General features: G+C 42.3%; 3 protein-coding genes across 3 annotated transcripts in view; 1 reads left to right on the top strand and 2 right to left on the bottom strand.

Moving 5' to 3' along the window:
* Window positions 1–5,755, top strand: part of LOC121570062 (nectin-2) — a 75,315-nt gene extending 69,560 nt beyond the window's left edge. The window contains exons 7-10 of the mRNA XM_041881526.2: window positions 3,156–3,288; window positions 3,372–3,438; window positions 3,670–3,756; window positions 4,467–5,755. Of these exons, the coding sequence (XP_041737460.1) occupies window positions 3,156–3,288; window positions 3,372–3,438; window positions 3,670–3,756; window positions 4,467–4,691 (512 nt within the window). The 3' untranslated portion in view covers window positions 4,692–5,755. The remainder of the gene's footprint in view (window positions 1–3,155; window positions 3,289–3,371; window positions 3,439–3,669; window positions 3,757–4,466) is intronic.
* Window positions 5,756–5,779: 24 nt separating this feature from the next.
* On the bottom strand, window positions 5,780–7,635 carry LOC121570063 (RIIa domain-containing protein 1). Its single transcript, XM_041881527.2, has 4 exons — window positions 7,283–7,635; window positions 6,643–6,719; window positions 6,460–6,506; window positions 5,780–6,352 (listed from the first exon to the last, which is right to left on the bottom strand). The coding sequence occupies exons 1-4, from the start codon at window positions 7,361–7,363 to the stop codon at window positions 6,273–6,275; spliced, it is 285 nt and encodes a 94-aa protein (XP_041737461.1). The 5' UTR covers window positions 7,364–7,635; the 3' UTR covers window positions 5,780–6,272.
* A 6,201-nt stretch (window positions 7,636–13,836) lies between these two features.
* LOC121570064 (dynein axonemal heavy chain 5-like) overlaps window positions 13,837–19,328 on the bottom strand; it is a 71,750-nt gene continuing 66,258 nt past the window's right edge. Inside the window, 12 exon segments of the mRNA XM_041881528.2 lie at window positions 13,837–14,706; window positions 14,970–15,201; window positions 15,372–15,524; window positions 15,618–15,731; window positions 15,733–15,831; window positions 16,193–16,408; window positions 16,685–16,888; window positions 17,013–17,218; window positions 17,606–17,825; window positions 18,272–18,517; window positions 18,718–18,867; window positions 19,089–19,210. Coding sequence (XP_041737462.2) covers window positions 14,555–14,706; window positions 14,970–15,201; window positions 15,372–15,524; window positions 15,618–15,731; window positions 15,733–15,831; window positions 16,193–16,408; window positions 16,685–16,888; window positions 17,013–17,218; window positions 17,606–17,825; window positions 18,272–18,517; window positions 18,718–18,867; window positions 19,089–19,210 — 2,114 coding nt within the window. The 3' untranslated portion in view covers window positions 13,837–14,554.

The raw sequence follows: 19,328 nt of genomic DNA, 5'->3' as shown, positions 1-19,328 counted from the left end.
AAAAACAATACAGGTGGATTTTATGATCAGCAACAATAGGATTGTTTGGCCAACGATCAATGCCTTTAATCTGTTTGGGTCAGGTAGCAGGTAGCACCGAGAGAGGTCAGCAGGCAGCTCGTGGAGAGAGGTCAGCAGGCAGCTCGTGGAGAGAGGTCAGCAGGCAGCTCGTGGAGAGAGGTCAGCAGGCAGCTCGTGGAGAGAGGTCAGCAGGCAGCTCGTAGAGAGAGGTCAGCAGGCAGCTCGTAGAGAGAGGGCAGCTCGTAGAGAGAGGTCAGCAGGCAGCTCGTAGAGAGAGGTCAGCAGGCAGCTCGTAGAGAGAGGTCAGCAGGCAGCTCGTAGAGAGCGAGGCAAGCAGGCAGCACAGAGAGAGAGGCAGCCAGAGAGAGATGTTACTCTCTGTTTCCTGATCAGCCAGTCTCTCAGCCTGGAAAATCCCCCAGCAATCATCTAGAGACAGCTGGTGCATAATTAAGCGATCTTATGCGGCAGGGCTCTAGTGTTGTAGAACTTTGGCAGTATTTTTTTATATTTGAAAACTCTAGCAGTATTTTAGACCATACCTTACATTGAGAATACAGGTAGAATCCTTGAATACACCAAGAGCAGCTAAACCCTGGGTATGGGGCGTGCAGCACACCACAGAGAATTGTGGGTGTGTATAAATGTTGGTGTGAGTGACAAGGATATTGGATAGTATACAAGATGTCCCTGCCAGCTGGACTGCTGGACTCTGCTACGTGTGTGTGTGCGCACCCGTCTTGCTAAATTTACGGAGCCCGTCCTTGTTGGAGGGCAGCGTAGCACGGCGCCAGCTGAGAGACACAGCAGGCACGCTCGGGCCGTCTGGGAGATTTCATTAGAGCGAGACATGGCTGGCATCCACCACAGATACAGAGAGGGCACGATCTCTATTCACTACTGCTGGAGTCACTCAGACAGCAGCTGCATCTCAATACTGTTCGGTGGCTTCCTCACCTCTCCTTTATCTGAACTGATCTGAAAAGAAAGTACCCTAATAAAGAATGCTTACCAGATAAAGCTGTCACCAGCCCAGTTTATTCCCTATCAGTAAAAAGGAGGTGAGGGGAGGAAAAGTTTTATGGAGAGAGGGAGGAAACGTTTCAGGTTTTATTAGTGGTATGTACAGGATACACATGGTATATACACTGTCCAGACAATGCAACAACAATAAGAGTACAAACATAAAGTAAATGGCTCAGTAGAACAGAATAAACATTTTAGCGTAAGTTTAATACAGGAAGGCACAATTTACAATTTATAGTACAATATTTGCACATGTATCAGGGAAGGGGGGATTGGGGGCAAGTGAGGGATAACAAATGAGAGGGATGGTGGAGTTAGGATGGAGCAAAAAGCACCATAGACGAAAAGGGAGCATGGATATAGCTAGATACATACTGTAGTCGACGACCATGGGAGAGATGAAGAGCAAAGGACAGAACAGAGGTAGTGAATATTATTAGTCCTTCAGAGCTGTGTTATGGAGACATAGCACCGCCATGTGGACAACAAGCTGTATTACACCATAGTAATCGCCTAGTGACAGTCCCTTCTAAACCTATAAAATGTAAATATTTCTGTCTCACAAGACCTATTAAACTACACACATTAAACATGACATGTTCTGAACAATAATGTCTTTATAAATGTCAGGGTAAACTACTCTGAGATCATTTTATGAAATTATCATTTATTATTGACCATTTAGATAGTTTTACTGGGAAACCAAAGCGTTTGTATTTTATTTACATGTGGTCTAATTGAAAACAACTGCTATTTGCATGTGAAAAGGTAATTGGATGCTCCATTGTTTACATTACAGAGCGTTGCTATAAGATCATCAGTACCACAGTCATAATTATAAGCCTAACAACATTCAATCGGGCCAACCAATTACTTTCCCTGTGTAACTCTCCTCCAATTAGCTGAGCTCCTCGTTGCCCTTTAACACTCCCTCATTAGCATAATCCCCTAGGCAATGATGGGGAGGATAATGAGATGGGTCACACCGTGTGTGTATGTACTCCTGTCTTGTGTATAATCCTATTGTTAGTACTGGTCCTAGTGGTCATGGTTCATTAGAGGGAGGTACTACAGTCATTGTCTGATTGTCTGCCTCCCCATGTGATGTAGTCCACTAATGTAGACCTTTCTTCTGTAAAGGCAGACTCACACTTTCTCTGCATCTCGGCTTGCTCTCACACACACGCATACACTTTCTCTATACCTCTCTCATCCACACACACAGTTTCTTTGCACCTCTGTCTCACACACACCATTGACTAGTTAGTAGGCCTACTTCATTACTTGGGGATTATATTCTTAATTCCGCTTTCAGAACCTTTCACCGCAAATGAAACAATGTTGTGTAATGAAATGCACTGTAGGGTTATTCCAGTGCATTTGGGACTACTCCAGCATGTGAATGTTATCACTACACTGTTGTTAATGTTCTCTCTTTTCTCTCTCTCTTTTCTCTCCCTCTTTTCTCTCCCTCTTTGTACTTATCCCCTTTTACCTCCATTCTATTCTTTCGCTTCCTTCCCATCTCACTTTTTCTATCATCTACCTTATTTTCTCTCATCTCTCCCCCTCTCGCTCTCTCTCCCTGTGTCTCTCTCTCTCTCTCTCTCCGTCTCTTTCTCCCTGTCTCTCTCTATCTCTCTCTCTCCCTGTCTCTCTCGCTCTCCCTCTCTCTCTCTCTCCCTGTGTCTCTCTCTCTCCCTGTGTCTCTCTCTCTCCCCGTCTCTCTCTCTCCCTGTGTCTCTCTCTCTCCATCTCTCTCTCCCCCTGTCTCTCTCTCCCTGTCTCTCTCTCTCTCCCTGTGTCTCTCTCTCTCTCTCTCCCTGTGTCTCTCTCTCTCTCTCCCCCCTGTCTCTCTCTCTCTCTCTCTCTCCCTGTGTGTCTCTCTCTCTCTCCCTGTGTCTCTCTCTCTCTCTCCCTGTGTCTCTCTCTCTCTCTCCGTGTCTCTCTCTCTCCCTGTGTGTGTCTCTCACTCTCCGTCTCTCTCTCTCTCTGTCTCTCTCTCTCCCTGTGTCTCTCTCTCTCTCCCTGTGTCTCTCTCTCTCTCCCCGTGTCTCCCTCTCTCTCCCTGTGTCTCTCTCTCTCTCTCTCTCTCTCTCTCTCTGTAGGTACACGACTGCCAGTGAAGGGTCCTGCTACAGGCAGTATTATAGGAGGGATCATTGGGGTGGTTCTGCTGCTGGCCATTATTGGCAGTGTTGTGGTCATGGTCCGCAAAAAACGCAACCAGAACAATGGAGAGTGAGTGTTTGTCTGTCTGTCACTCATACTAAGTGATCATCCGTACTGTTTGTTTGAGTCCTTCCTTTCTCTCGCTTTCTCAGTGGTCCACCCAAGCACAAGCCCCCTCCCCCTAAGAAGCAGCAGACCATCAGCAGCTCTACTGATAGGGTGAGTGATGGTGGCCAGCCATAATTGTTTTAGGCTTGCTGTGATGGGAGACGTTTATATATCTCTATATGGCCCCTCAATTTGTCTTTTACAACACCACAACATGTTTTTATCAACATTGCTAAATGATTAAACGATTATGCTGATTAGGAAAGCATCCATCTGAAATATGTTTTACCCTAGCTCAGAGTAGATGAGAATAATCCTGTGTGTGTGTGTCTGCATCTGCAGCTGAACACCAGTCGAGACCCTGTGGAGAGCGAGGATGGACCCGTGGACCACCTGTACTACGCTCCCCAGAATGGTGAGCCCAGCACGGTAAGAACACAGCCATACATGGGGTGCATCTCTCAATAGTCCTCCTCTCCTGACTCCTTTCTTCAATCTTCAGACATAAAAAGACCTGGACAGGTGAAAGCAAATTCACAGCTGGCCTCCATGATATTGCTTCCACCTGGCCTGTGTTTTTAGATCAGTAAAGATGGAGCGAATAGAGACAAGGAGAAGAAGCCATTTTAGACTATTGAGATGCATCAAATTAGCTCTGTAGCTTTGGCTTTGAACTCTTAGTTCATTGTCTATATAATTCATAATACATCCTGGTAAAGGATTCATGAAACAAAAATAAATTAATAATTTAACATCTACTTATGATCATTAATTCATCAGTTACTCAACATGATTGCCCCATTTAACAGTACACAAACATGATAACGTGTAGGAAAATGAAGGGTATGGAGGGCTGCTATGTGCATAGCTGTTACACTGAACATGCTATAGATAGAAACATGTATTTTTAATACTGTAGCAACCATTGCCTAGGTAAGATAGTTACAATTTCCCCCCTTGATTGAACCCTTTTGGAGCAGTGGTTAGCAAGTTTGCCCATGGGCTAGAAGACCTGGGTTCAAGACTCTTAAAGGGTGTTGCACTGTCGCAGTTTGTTGGCTAATGCAAGGGTCACTAGAAGACTGCATTGGTTCTCCTGATTTTTATATGATTATTAAGATGTTTATCTTTCTCACCAGGACCTGGATGCTTACAGTGATGAGGAATACAATCGTGATGCGGAGGAGTTGTACTACGCTGACGCCCCCTCTGGCTGGGATGAGCCCAGGCTGAACAAAGTCCCGCCCCTGTACGCCCCCAACCAGTACAAGGCCAATGATTACCATGACAACGAGGAGGATAACCCCACTGCCGCCGGAACAACTCGTGGAAACAGCTTTGTGTCCCAGGCCATGTTTGTGTGAAAACGGGAGACATTGGAAGTGTGTGTGGGACTAAACCTGTTTGTACATGAAGAACATCAGACACTGGATGTCTGTGGGAGGGCCGCAGTGTATGCTGGTTGTAGTCATTGCCGTTCAATTTATCTCCAATTTAGAATTTTACTTTGTGAACTAAAGTGAGTGTATGTATTAGGTTCTAATAACGGGAATCATGTTTTTTAAAAGGGGATCCGCTTTACCGTTAAAATGCTGTGTAAGTTAGACACAACATAAAATAACTCTAACTTGTACCACGGTTGGTTGAAACTCCTTTGCATGTTGTGGTTAAAGTCCCATGTGTACAGTATGTGTGTGAGATTGTTTAAAAGGCACAGATCCAGGGCCAGCTTACCCTCTCTGAATCCTAACCATTACCATTAGGGGGATAACGCAACACTGACCTTGGATCAGATCAGTGTGTATTGACAGCCCCATCATACTGTGTAATGTAGATGGGTTCTGGGGTCCGTAGACTAGTAGTACACTACTCTGAGCTAAAGGCAGTAGGATGACGTTGCCTATAGACAGTGGTGTAAGGTCAGTTATGTGTTTTACTCCCTAAGGATTATTTTTAAGATTTTACATCATGTAATCTGATCCTAGATCTGTGTCTGAGATACAATTTTGGATTCCTGGAGCCCAATACAAGCCATAAGAGAACAAAAATCAAACAATGTAAGTTACTGACAATCTTTTAACTATAAAAAGGAAATATATTTTACCTTTTAACATTGATTTGTCTAAACATTGATGATTTGTGCCTGTTCGCTCAGGATTTAAAAGCTCTATTAACATGCTCTACCACAGTATGTTGGTTACAGAATGTACTATGTAGGTCTACTGTTGAAATGTCCAATATTGTCAGGGTCTAGGTGTTTATACAATTTCAGGGTATTCTCTGTACAATCACTTAATTGTTAAACCAGATGTGCCTATTTTTGTAGTGTGTCTGATTTTAAAATGTGAATCAAACAGAATAAGGAATGATTTTATCATACTGCGCTGGTTACTAGATTATTTTTAATTCAATAAACATTTAAACTGTGTATCCAGTGTGGTCAGATCATCTCATCTTGCTTAATGTTTTTTTGTTTAATCTGATGAGTTGGGGAGTTAATGGAAGTATGTAAGAGTCCAGAAAGGGGTACTCTAAGGCCTGAGAAAACAGTTAGTGCTATTCGGAATCCTTGGGACGTCACAAACCTTAACCCATACTCTCATCTAACCTTAACCGTTTTAAATGTCAACTTCAATGGGGTAACGTCAGAGTTGGAACGTCCCAATGATACCGTTTAGACCTTTCACTGAGAGAACTCCTGTAAAGAGGCTGTCCACTCCACCATATAGGCCTAGAAGTCTTCTATCTGTAGACCTGTAACTAACCTGTAGTAATGATGCTCGTTAAGAAACTCTGCCTGGATGCCAGTACATTCCTACTTTATATAATGTTACTTTGACACAAATAACTAGTCAATACAGAGGATGTACAGGACACAGAGAAAGAGGCTTGTTACAGCTTTACACTTCAATAACAGTTGAACTGCCAAACAATCTGTTAAGGATTCAGTCTGTGCCTGTGTCGGCAGGATCGCCCTGCAGTTTGGAGCCAATGCTCATACAAAGGTTTGGGTCGGTAAAGTAATCTGAAAGAGAGAAAATATGATGTTCATTATTGGTAGTTCAAAGTAGAGGACTGTCCCTGTCTGTTAGTATCTTTGTGTGCGTGTCAGTTTGTGTTGACTGAACCCACCTGCTGCAAACTCTCGAATGTCTGTGGGTCTTTTGAGAAAAACATCTCTGTAAAAAACAAGAAGCAGGTACCCAAGCAATTGGCCAGTTAGACTTCATTACTGTAGCTAAATATGAAACAGAATTGTATTTGTTATTAATTTCTTGAGCTAGAGTGCTTGAGAGTGCCAGCCAATTAACAAACCTTAAAAAGTCACTTATTAAGGCCTCCACCTCTGGATGCTCTCTCAAATATTTTTCATTGTTGATTCTCGTTTCGATCTATACAAAAAATTGAAAATAGCTAATGGCTCAGCATACTTCATTATCACAGAGGGTAGAAAGGGCCAATTCTAATCTGTCAAGACTGAAAAAAGAGGGGGAAATCAGAATGTCCATGTTATTTGACATACAACCTAACTTCATTCTTCAAGATATATTTGTAATATACATTGCTGGCTTTGCTTGTCCCAAGAGAAATATAAAGGTGAATGTCCAGTAACTTTACTGTCCATTGTACTCCTTCCCATGTCTCATGATATTGGGAAAAGCAAGGTATGCAATGGCAATAGCAGATGTAAATAAAGTTACCCCACGTGATGTTGTCATATTGCTGAGCCTATCTTTAACCAAGGAATTTCCCCTAGCTAACTGTTAGCTGGCTGAATGCAAAAAAAATAATGCAGTGAGTGATAGAACAAGAGATCCTATTGTATTATAATTCCTAATTATATCGATAGAACTAACGTTAACGTTAGCTAGCTAGCGTAACTACATGTTGGAAAAGCCAAGGAGCACTCACGGAGCTAACGTTACCTAGCTAAAGTGTTAGCTAGCTAACTTACCTTAAATTGTCGGAGTTGCTGTTGTTGCTTGATGCTTAATGCACCAAAGTCCAGTTTCTCCAATCCACTTTTCTCAGCCATTTTATCTCCTCAGCTAGCTAGAATCCCTTTGATAGCTTGCTAGCTACCATTAATGTCTATGCTAAAACAAAACCCACCTGTTGTTGACAAGTTCAGCTGTTACTATGGCAACAGCCGGAGTAGAACAGAAGCAACGCTTTCCCCACAGAGTTTATCTTTGCTTTCGCCCACTACATCTTTGTAGGCCTCTATGGCTCTGGGTGGCAGCCAATGTGACAATGTTTTTCAGAGCCTGTACTGAGGGATCCAGTCACAGGACATGAGAGTTCTGCCATATTGCACAAACCGCTCATCAGTTGTTGTGACTTAAGCAAGTACCTCTGGAGTAGATGTCTTTACTACAGGGCCAGGCAGGGAGACCAGAACACTCATGGATGGATACTTGGTGTGTGAGATGCGTGTTTGCTCCTATTCACTATTGTAGACTATAGCAAGCCCACACATTTTCTTCGAAAATTTACTTTTTCTAGTTTTACTTCCATTTGACTCAAGTCAAGTGTAATACCTCAGGTTCGAAGATTTGGGTAGCAAGCAACCATTAATAATGAGTTAATATGCTTAACTTTATTACAATCATTTGGTTACAGATTAAAATCTTATAATTGTATTGAGGGGGTTTGGACAAGTGGGTTGGCAGGGCATCAAGAAGGGTAGGTGTGTACAGGAGGGACTTGGTATATAAAGCCTGGACACCATTCTCAAGGAAGGGGTTAATGACCTTAACCCAACAAGAGTGACCTATACCTCTCCAGGTTTCTTTTAACGTTAAGGTGTCAAAACCCCATCACATTCATTTGCCAATTACTGGCTGAACATTTTCAAGTGTCCTCCTGTCCATTTTTCCATCACATTCATTAGGCAAAATACTGTTAGGCAGACCTCTCCACGATATGGTTTCCTTGCATCAAAACAACCGCTTGCTTCAGAGCAATTTTCTGATAGCCCCAGGGGCTATTATACTGTATAGCACTATCACATTTCTCTATTCCACTGCAGTTGTAAATTACCTAAACTTAAAATATGCCACAGAAATTCTCACCTCCAGCCTGCTCTTAGCAGGCAACCTTTGGTAAGAGTTTAGACTGGTTATAAGTATCCTTCCACCACACAGCTGTAAACATCGAGTATAAGAGGCATAACATGTAAATGAGACGTCTGTGGAGTATAGATAGAAGAGAAAACGCTCTGAGCTATCTCCAAGATCCAGGGACTGCTTCTCTACTAGTACTACTATTACATCTGATCAGCACCATGGCTTCAACAAAGTTAAACAGAACTGAATGTTCTTTCTACACCTCACACCTTCTCAACAGGACCACTTTTCAAGAGGAGCAAGGCATGCTGGATCTTCTCCTGTTTTTCCCACCACATTGCTTCAGGAAAACTTTTTTTTTATTTTTGTTTTCTTTTTCTCTTCTCTCTGGTGATGAACAGCTACCTACTCATTGGATTTACACTTAAAAGCTGTTCTGGCAGCCATTCTACACTTTGTTAAAAATCAGGTCTTTTGCATACTTCGTTGCACATTCACTGTCTTGCACTCTCTTCTGTTCCACATACTGTGATGCATGGCACATTCTAATATTATGAGCACCATCCTTTGGAGCCTCAGATGACTCTGCCCTCTTGGAATAGAAAAATATGTGTTTATTTGCCACAGCATCCACTACCTGAGCATAGTACTTCCAGGCGTGTGTGGCTTGCCTTGGGGCTTGTCTGGGTGCTGAGTGCCATTGTTTAATTATCATTTGGTTCAGCTCAACATGACACAGTGCATTTAGTACCACTGCAGGGCTGCTATGTGAGCCTAGAATTGTGAGAGCATCTGTAAGCTTTAGACTTATATTTGTATTTATTATGGATCCTTGGCACCTCTCTTCCTGTCCACAAAATGAAGACAGTTATACATTTGAAAAACATACAATACATTCATAACAGATTTCACAACATACTAAGTATGACCCTCATCCTCTACCACCTATCTATACACAAATCCTTGTACATGTGTGTATAGTGCTATGTTATCATGTGTTTGTATGCATGTGTCTATGTTTGTGTTGCTTCTCAGTCCCTGCTGTTCCATAAGGTGTATTTTTATCTGTTTTTTAAATCTAATTTTACTGCTGGCATGAGTTACTTGATGTGGAATATGTTCCATTAGTCATGTTTATGTATGTGCACCTCCCATAGTCTGTTCTACACTTGGGACTGTAAAGACCTCTTGGCATGTCTTGTGGGGTTGCATGGTTGTCTGGGCTGTGTGCCAGTAGTTCAAACGACAGCTTGGTGAATTCAACATTAAATACTTCTCCCAAATACAAGTAGTGATGAAGTCAATCTCTCCTCCACTTTGAGCCAGGAGATTGGCATGCTATTATTAATTTAGTTCTCTGTGTACATCAAGGGCCAGCCGTGCTGCCCTGTTCTGAGCCAATTACAACTCTTTGTGCGCACCTGGCGACCCGACTGACAGTAGTCCAGGTGTGACAAAACTGGGCCTTAGGACCTGCCTTCTTGATACCTGCTTGAAATCACACTTTATTATAACAACTTCTCCCCATCCTATCTACTGTTTATCATTATGTTTTACCATACTTTACAATCAAGGGTTATTCCAAGCAGTTTAGTCTCCTCAACTTGCTCAATTTCCACATTATTCATTACAAGATTTAGTTGAGGTTTTGGGTTTGGTAGATGATTTGTCTCAAATAAATGCTTTTAGTTTTTAAATATTTAACTCATTTATTCCTTGCCACCCATTCTGAAACTAACTGCACTCTTAATGTTGCTGTCATTTCAGTCCTTGGTAGCTGGCGTGTACTGGTGTGGAGTCATCTGCATCTAGCACACTACTTTACTCAAAGCCAGTGGCATGTGGTTAGTAAAGATATAAAACATTAAGGGGCCTTAGCTGCCCTGGGGATTTCCTGAGTTCTACCTGATTTTTGTTGGAGAGGCTTCCATTAAAAACACCCTCTCGTGTTCTGTTAGACAGTAACTCTTTATCCACTATATAGCGGGTTAGCCATAAACATATCTCGTTTTCCATCAACGACTATTTCATAATTCAAAAGCCTCATTAAGTCTAACAAAACAGCCCCCAAAATATTTGTATCATCAATTTCTCTCAGCCAAACATCAGTCATTTGTGTAAGTGCTGTGCTTGTTGAATGTCCTTTCCTATAACCGTGCTGAAAGTCTGATGTCAATTTGTGTACTGTAAAATAGCATTGTATCTGGTAGAACCCAATATTTCCCCAGTTTACTAGGTTGTAACGGCTGATTGGTCATATTTGCCGTTAAGGGGGCTTTACTATTCTTAGGTAGGGTCTTTTACTTCCAGGCCTGAGGCCACACTTTCTAGTAGGCTTAAATTGAAGATATGGCAAATAGTGCAATCTCCGCTATTATCCTCATAATTTTTCCATCAAGTTGTCAACCCCGGTGGCTTGTCATTGTTGATAGACAACAATAATTTTTTCACCTCTTCCCCACTTGCTTTACGAATTCAAAATTACAATGCTTGTCTTTCATAATTTGTCTTCTTGGATGTGTAGTGTCAGCATTTGTTGCTGGCATGTCATGCCCTAAGTTTGCTAATCTTGCCAATGAAAAATCATTAAAGTAGTTGGCAATATCGTGGGTTTTTATGAATAGCCATCTGATTCATATGATGGTTTTCTTTTTGCCCAAAATGTAATTTAAGGTGCCCCAAAGCTATCATTCTTTATGTAATTTATCTTTGTTTCATAGTGTAGTTTCTTCTTCTTTTTATTCAGTTTAGTCTCATGATTTCTCAATTTGCAGTCGTTTCCAATCGGTTGTACACCAACTATTTCCATCTCTTTTACCTCATCCCACTCAACCATACCATTTTTCAATTCCTCATCAATCCACTGGGATTTAACAGTTTTTACAGTTATTTTCTTAATGGGTGCATGCCTATTAGTAACTGGAATAAGCAATTTCATAAATGTGTCAAGTGCAGCATCTGGTTGCTCATCATTACACACCACGGACCAACATATTCTTCACATCAACAACATGGAATCACTATAACTTTGTATACCTCTTGTACTAATATTTCCCACCTTTGGGACTTTAGTTTTTCCTAGATATGCTTTTGTATCACTACATCCATGATTATCTCTTTCCACATTTCTGCACATTAGTAAAGATATGATCATACATATTGATATTTCTTCTGTACTGTTTGTAACTACCATGTAGGTTATTATACCTAACCAGGTTGCAGGCACTAGTTACAGTTTGAGCTTTCTCTTGAGTGGGCAGCCTGATAAAGCCAGTCAAAATTTAAATCACCAAAAAAAATATATACCTTTCTATTGATATCACATACTTATCAACATTTCACCGTTATCCAGATACTAATTAGCACTTGGTGGTCTATAGCAGCTTCCCACCAGAATGGGCTTTAGGTGGCGATACTGTGGTCATATTACTTCCAGTGTTTAACATGAGATTCTCCTAAGCTTTACAGGAATGTGGTTCTGAATATCCCACACTTCCACCTTTAGCATTTCTGTATTTTCTGTAGATCTTATAACCATGTATTGTACCACTGTATCATCAAAGGATTATCTAAGTGAGTTTCAGAGATTATCAAATATAATGTCATCTTTACTAGAAATTATTATTTCATTACCTTGTTTCTTAATCTACATATTTCGTGGGCTATTTTTTAACACTTTTCTGGGATGCTTGATTGTTTTTCTTGCTTTACTGGGAAGCTTAGCAGAGTAACCTACTCAGGTTATTTTTAATAGTGCAGGGTGAGCTGCACTACTTCCTACTAGGGCACACCACCTCAGTGCTAACATATTTCTCTGGTTCATAGGCATATATTACTGCAGGGCAGTAAGAGGACTAAATTAGGTTACTTCATTGAGTCTTTCTCTCCCCTAATCATTACATTTGCTACCTTATACAACTCAGCGACAAAATGCTAGGGATTCATTCTGACTTAGGTCATTGATAAGTCATTGTCTCCACCACTTATAATGCTGTGAAAGATTCAAACCCAAATTATTTGGGTGTATCGCATCCTCCTTATAATACGAGCTTTGTTTCCAGAAGGTATACAAATTGTCAATAAATGTTACACCCACATAGCTGCAATAGTTTCGTAGCCAGTTACGGAGGGCTAAAAGTCTGCTGAACCTATCAATGCCACGATTTAGGGAGGGCAGAAGGCCAGATATTATGGGGCATTTGTTGGTGTCAAGTAGAGACCCAGTCAGTTCTTTAAAATCCATATTCAGCTGTTCTGAGCTTCCTTTCATAATGTAATTTGACCACACATGAACCATGACAGTATCAGCCCATGGTGACTGACTCACAGCCTCGGGAAGCAACCTGGTGATATCCTGAATTTTTGCCCCAGGAAAACACATAGTCTTTGCCCCAGGTACAGATACATACCTCACCATCGAACATCCTATGACAATCGCCGGAATGATCCGGCCTCTGCCGTGTCTCGAAGCAGATTGTGAGGCCAGAGCCACAGAACTCACCTGAGAAGAGGGCTGCTGAGATGCCGGCTGCATGCAGGCCACAACAGCCAAAGGGACAGAGCTCTGATCCAGAGATAATTTAATTAATGAATTTCCTACATTATACTGTCATGTTTATTTGTAAAAAATAAATAAATAATTTTGTCTGTGATGTTTAGGGAGAATATGTAAGACAGTTGGAGAATACCAAAAAGTATGTACAATGAGGCACTACCTCTATGTTTCTACTGCAGCTGGTGCCAATATTATACTGTTTAGCCCATCTGCAACTACAAGAGCAAACTGTCCTTTCACTTGTCTCAACAAGGGAGTATCCAGCATGTCACATTTCTAGTGTTACTCATGGTGCCACCATGCATCAACCCTGTTGTCTATACCATCCGTAACCAAGAGGTAAAACATGTACTGCTACATCTATACCAAAGGAAAGAGAGTATTTAGGATGAGGAGGAGGATGAGGGGGGAGAACAGTATTCAGAAGGAGGAGAGAGTCCAGCAGGGGAGAGAGGAGGACCACAGAGGGATGGGGTGGGGTGGGAGGGGAGCAAGAGACTGCAACCAGACCCCTCTGTCCTTCCTCCTTTCTCTCTCTCTGGTTGATGTGCGACTCACTGATCTGACTGCAGGACAGTTGGGAAGACAGCTAAACTAATTGGATATCTTATTACAGGTGTGAGTGATCACGTGTGCTAGTTTCCACTGGATATGTTTTAGGACTCACTTAAAGGATCATTTCTGTATTTTACCATTTTAGATGGTTCCTTACCCTGAAATGTGTCTATTTGCCAGGAAAAACTGTAATCCATGTCTCGTATTTCTTTAAACAGCCACTACAAACTTCAGCTAACTTGAACCACTGCTAGATAAAAACCAATGGGAGTAATGGGACATTTTTTAATATTTAATGTAACATATTTAGGAAGATACAACCGTGGGAGAATCAACATGTTGATATGTTTTTGATGATAATGTGCTGGTGCTCTCTTGCCTTTATCATTCTACTGCTTTTGTTGTGTTTTTATATTCACATGTTACATTTATAATTCATTTTCTGTCTCAGAATTCTAAATCTATATTATCTAAACTATAAATCAATATTTTAAAAACAATGACTGAAATATGAACATTTTCTTAACAGGAACAGTACAATTCTTCAGACTGAGCTTGAGACTGAACAGAGATACAGAACTACAGCATCTACCAATGTATAGTAGTCTAGTAACAACCATATTATGGTGAGTACAAAAATAAGGACATTTTAAATGATTCCTTCAAATAAAATAAATAAGTAAACGCACACCCAAAATAGTTCAGACATTAAATAATTGAGGGTATAGATAGTGTGTGCAACTTTATTTTTCTGTTATTCCTGCATCACAGTGACAGGTGAAACTTTGTTATTACGGAAGCCTACCACTATAATGTAAATAAAGACACTTCTATCGTTTAATCTTTAAATGAGCAATCTACGACTGGTGCATCCATTTTTAGACTTAAATTTGAGAGTGGTTACATTTCTCCAGCCCCATCCCTCAGCTGTTTAACAAAACAGTGGTGGGGTATAACTTTGTTGTTGTTTGAACTGCATATTGCCCCTTTAACCACTGAGAAACACTACTCTTCATGATTTAGGTGTATTATACAATATAGAAGTAGGTTATTTGACTTCACACAGGAGTGCCACACCACGTAGTATCCAGTACTCAGGCGGTGGAGCAGTCCTCAGTTCCACAGCAGCAATGTAATTCAGGTCCATCCTTACAGGCTTCTTATATATGGGACAGGAGTATAACCGGGCATCCTTGACTCCTGAAATGACCACAGCAATGATAAACATCCATTACGTATACATGATGTTAACATGTACGTTTATTTTTCACTGTATGTTGTCCATACAGTAGGTCTGACGTACTGTAACCATTGAAGACCACATTATTATTTACCTAAAAGTTATATAATTTCCGCAAAAAGATTCAACATATCATGTATAGATGAAAACTAGGTGCAGCTGAATGAGATACTGTTCTATGAGGCTCCAGGAAGTTACAATAACTACTGACTACAGCACTCACCATTGTTTTCAGCATACATCCTGACTACAGGCATCATCTCAAACAACACTTTGGGTTTGGAGTCGATGAGTTTGCAGTTCCTCCTGTCCCAGCCGGCCCCCTCCAGATAGAGGCCGTACACATACACCCCCTCAGAGGGCGGCTGGGTGATGTCATCCTTCATCCACTTGGTCACCTCGTTGCACAGCACCATACGGTCTAGGGCCCAACCCTTGTTTGCACGAGTGATCTCCTACACACACAAAAACCGAGTTACATAGACTGGCTTTGTCTTTGTAGCTTCATGATCAACTATGACTGCGTAGTGTGTGCAACCTCTACATATAACCTCAGTGACCTAGCCAAGTCAGTAAGTATGTTCAATTGTGATTGCATTAGAATGTTTGAATGTGCCGTCTGTACCTGTCTCATGGCGGTCAGGAAGCCCTGTGGGTTGAAGAAGCCTGTCATCCAGAAACAGTTGGGCCGTCCTTCAAAGATCCACGCCTGGAACTGACGGTTCCTATCCAGCAACTCAGTAAACCAGAACCCTAGAGTGCTTGAGGCCCATGACGCCTAGAACACAGGAATAGAACGTAGAAAATAGAACATGGAATACATGCGTAGAAAACGTAATAAATGTGTACCCAGAGCCAGTAATAAACCTACCTTCTTCCAACGTGAGGGGATGCGTGCGTCATACATGCAGTCCAACGCGTCCCGTAGGTTCTCACTCATGATGATGGTCCCGTCGATGGCCAGTTTGAGGTCGGTCAGCGTGTTCCCTGACCAGCACGATGACCCTCTGCATGCGCTCTATCTCCTGGCCGGGGAAGATGTTCATGGGCTGGAGCAGACCCATCTTCTGTAGCCTCTCTTTCACCTGGATATATTGAAAACACGTTCTTGTGAAATTACACTTTAAATAAACGTTTATTTGATTTGATTCTTAACATATTGGAATGCAAATGCATACCACAGTTCTGAACATTAAAAAGTAAACCTGCATTGCAATAAAAACATTATCTTCAAATGTCACTGCACTATGGGGCATATTTCAGAAATGAATTTCATTGCATGGGTTATTGTTAGATGACTTGGCGTCACCCTGTGAGAGTTTTTCAACGATCTACCTTGCTGCAGCAAGTTATTATGGGAAATCCTATTTTTAATGGCCAGCACTTTATTAATCATGTGTGATTATTTCCAGTAGGGTTCGCTAACTCCAGACCAGTCCTACTCACTTCAAACGGTATGTAGTCTGGAGGTAGTTTCTCCAGCATGTCGTCAGCCAGCCTGGCCACAATGGCCTCCCTGGTCTCACCTCCGCCACTGGAACTGTCCTTAGGCTGGATGGACAGGATGGTGTCCAGGACATCTTTGGCCAGCTTGCTCTGGTACGTTATGTCAGCATTGGGGTGCAGGCCAAACACCTCTGGAGTGTCGTAAGCCGGTAGGCCCTGCAGGGGAAAATACATCAGATCAGAGTCTGCATGTCTGTGCATTACCAAACTACAGTAAACTGTGTAATACATTGTGGATATCTCATAAGGTGTTATAAGTGCTTATAATGCATTATGAACAAGGTATTCATAGGAAGTGTTACCAAATGCCTCAATACATCACATAACATATACTGTACACATCTTCATGCAGTCTGACTACATTCATTCAATCTAAAGTTACACAGCACTTTAAACTGCAGGAGAGACTTTGAGTGTGAAAAATTGACTGACCTGAATGTATGTCAGATATTGGTCCACGTTGCTACACTTGGGAATGCTGTAGCCTTTGTAGAAATAGAAGTCAGGTCCAAACATGTTTTCACTGAACCAGACCTTGGCAAAGGTGTTGAGCAGACGCTTGTCATAGTCGTCTGTCACCCTACCGCCATATTGGATCTCCCCGATCATGTAGCGCACTGTATTCCAGGATACACCCTGGGGAGACATCAGACTACCATCAACACAGGAACAAGCATATCTTACATAGGAAGACAGTTAGTAGTACTAACAGTAAAGAGAAGTGAAGATGAGAGCAGAAGCTTCTCATCTCTGCACCTACCTTCTTGATGTCCATGTCGTCCAGGTGGTTCTGGACAAACTGCACGGTGGCGTTGAAGTCAGCCTGGTTGAACTCGTAGGGGATGTTCCAGCCCAGGGGGCCGTATTTACGCCTCTCCTGGACTGTAGAATGGAGGAACACCACCCCATACAGCATGGGCCTCCACTGGACCATGTTACTGACATCCAGCAGGTCCTGGTTAATGCCTGGGGCAACAAACAATGGTGGGTTAGGGTTAGCGTTGTGGTTGAGGCTAGGTTTAGGATTGAACCGGGATGTGGACATGATGCTAAGGTTAGGGTTGGCGTTGTGGTTGAGGCTAGGGTTGAACTGGGATGTGGAAATGAAGCTAGGGTTAGGATTAGGGTTGTGGCTGAGGCTAAGGTTGAACCGGGATATGGACGTGAATCTAGGGTTAGAGATGAACTGGGATGTGGACATGATGCTAGGGTTAGGATTAGGGTTGTGGTTGAGGCTAGGGTTGAACCAGGATTTGGACATGAAGCTAGGTTAAGGGTTAAGGGTTGTGGTTTAGGGTTGTGGTTTAAGTGCGTACACATGCATATGTATGTGTGAACTGTGGTGTGACCCACCTCCATAAGTCCTCTTCAGCCCTGCCTTCAGTCCCTGGGGAGGCTCATTAGTGAACTTGATGGACATCTGCAGCAGTGTGATAGGGAAGTGTTTGTGGACCTCTGTAGTAATCCACAGGCGGAAAGTCTCATGGATGGTGTCTGTCTCTGTCACAGTATCCATCAGCTCATCCATGAAGTCCAGTCCCAGGTGGCAGTTCTGGAGCAAGGCCCAGCCACCCTGTGTGTGCATTTGGAATAGAATAGAACATTATATCATACATACGTTATTGTCCATATTGGGAGAGTAATTATTTACTACCTTAATTATATAATTCAATTAATAATGTGAGGGAGATGCATGTGGTGTTAGTCCATTTCGTTTTTAATCCATTCTAATCCAGTCTAATATACAGTCTAATACAGTCTAAATCAATCACATCCATTTTCATTAACACTATGGGTAATTTCAATTCACATTCCATCCCTATCCCAATTTTAATTCCCAATTTGATTACAAATGAGATGGCATGGACCACAATTCATGGCAGAACGCTGATTCCTAATAAGTTAGTCTCGCGTACCAGACTTCCTCACTAAGCGCAATAGCCTGGGGACGAGGATAATTATAACTTGACTGTTAGGAGTCCAGTCAGTGTGTACTATAATGCTGTGTTTAGGACTCACGTTGGCCATGGTCTGCTGGAGCAGTTTGCGTGCGTGGACCTCCTGTCCCTGGCCCATGGAGACATAGCGCGTCTCTATCTTCAGCCTCTTCCCCAGGACGATGATGGAGTCGGTGGGGTCTGAGCCCATGGACAGGAAGCAGATGAGCGGGGTCCGGGGGTCTGACTCCTCCCATGTCTTCTCCAGGTCCAGGATTACTCCTTCTGCATACTTCTCCCCCATCGAGTCCATTATGTACTTACGGGCCTGGAGGATAACAGGTAAAGCATTAGTTAAAAAGTCACCTGCTACTAGATTCAAGCAATATGCAGTAGAAATACTCTCTAAAACTCAGTCCAAAGCTTTGATGAAAATACCAAAAAGCGTAGACATTTTATAAAGTATTATGTCTTGGATTGATTGATTAATGAATTGATTGAATCATTCAATGAGAGGTACAGGTGTACCTGTGCGATGGTCCTGTCTGGGCACCAGGAGCGTATGAGCAGCAGGCGGTGGAAACAGTCCAGGGTCTGGTCATAGGCATTAGGGATCCCCTCCTCCTCAGGGGCCTCCTTATCAAACCATGCCTTCCACTGCTTCTCATTACGACAGATCTGGACACACACAGACACACACACAGCTCAGTTCAATGCCATATTTGACAGAGATCAGAGGAGTAAAAGGAGCACTGTCATCACAGAGGAGCATTACAATGAATAGGGTTGTTTACTGTGGTGGGGGGGGGTGGGGGGGCATGAAACAGACTTATTGAGGGAGGGTATTAGTGTGACAACATGAAGTAGCAGTGTAAGAAAACACTGCATGGGGAACACACCTGATCAAGGATATCAGAGAACTGCCACAGTTTGCTGAGCTCAACCAGATTGAGCCAAGTCATGTCTAAGATCCACTTGGCAGGCTTATGGGGGCAAGCCTTCAGATCCAGAGAGGCACCTCCTGCATAGGACAGATAGAGGAGGTTCCTTCCAAGTCAATGGTCTGTGAGCAATGAACAACATTTTGGTATTCAACATTTTCAGCAATGACTGAATTAACTGTGGACTACAGATTGGTG

Source organism: Coregonus clupeaformis, chromosome 28, assembly GCF_020615455.1.
Source record: "Coregonus clupeaformis isolate EN_2021a chromosome 28, ASM2061545v1, whole genome shotgun sequence".
Classification (NCBI taxonomy): domain Eukaryota; kingdom Metazoa; phylum Chordata; class Actinopteri; order Salmoniformes; family Salmonidae; genus Coregonus; species Coregonus clupeaformis.
This window is presented reverse-complemented; position numbering and strand designations above follow the sequence as displayed.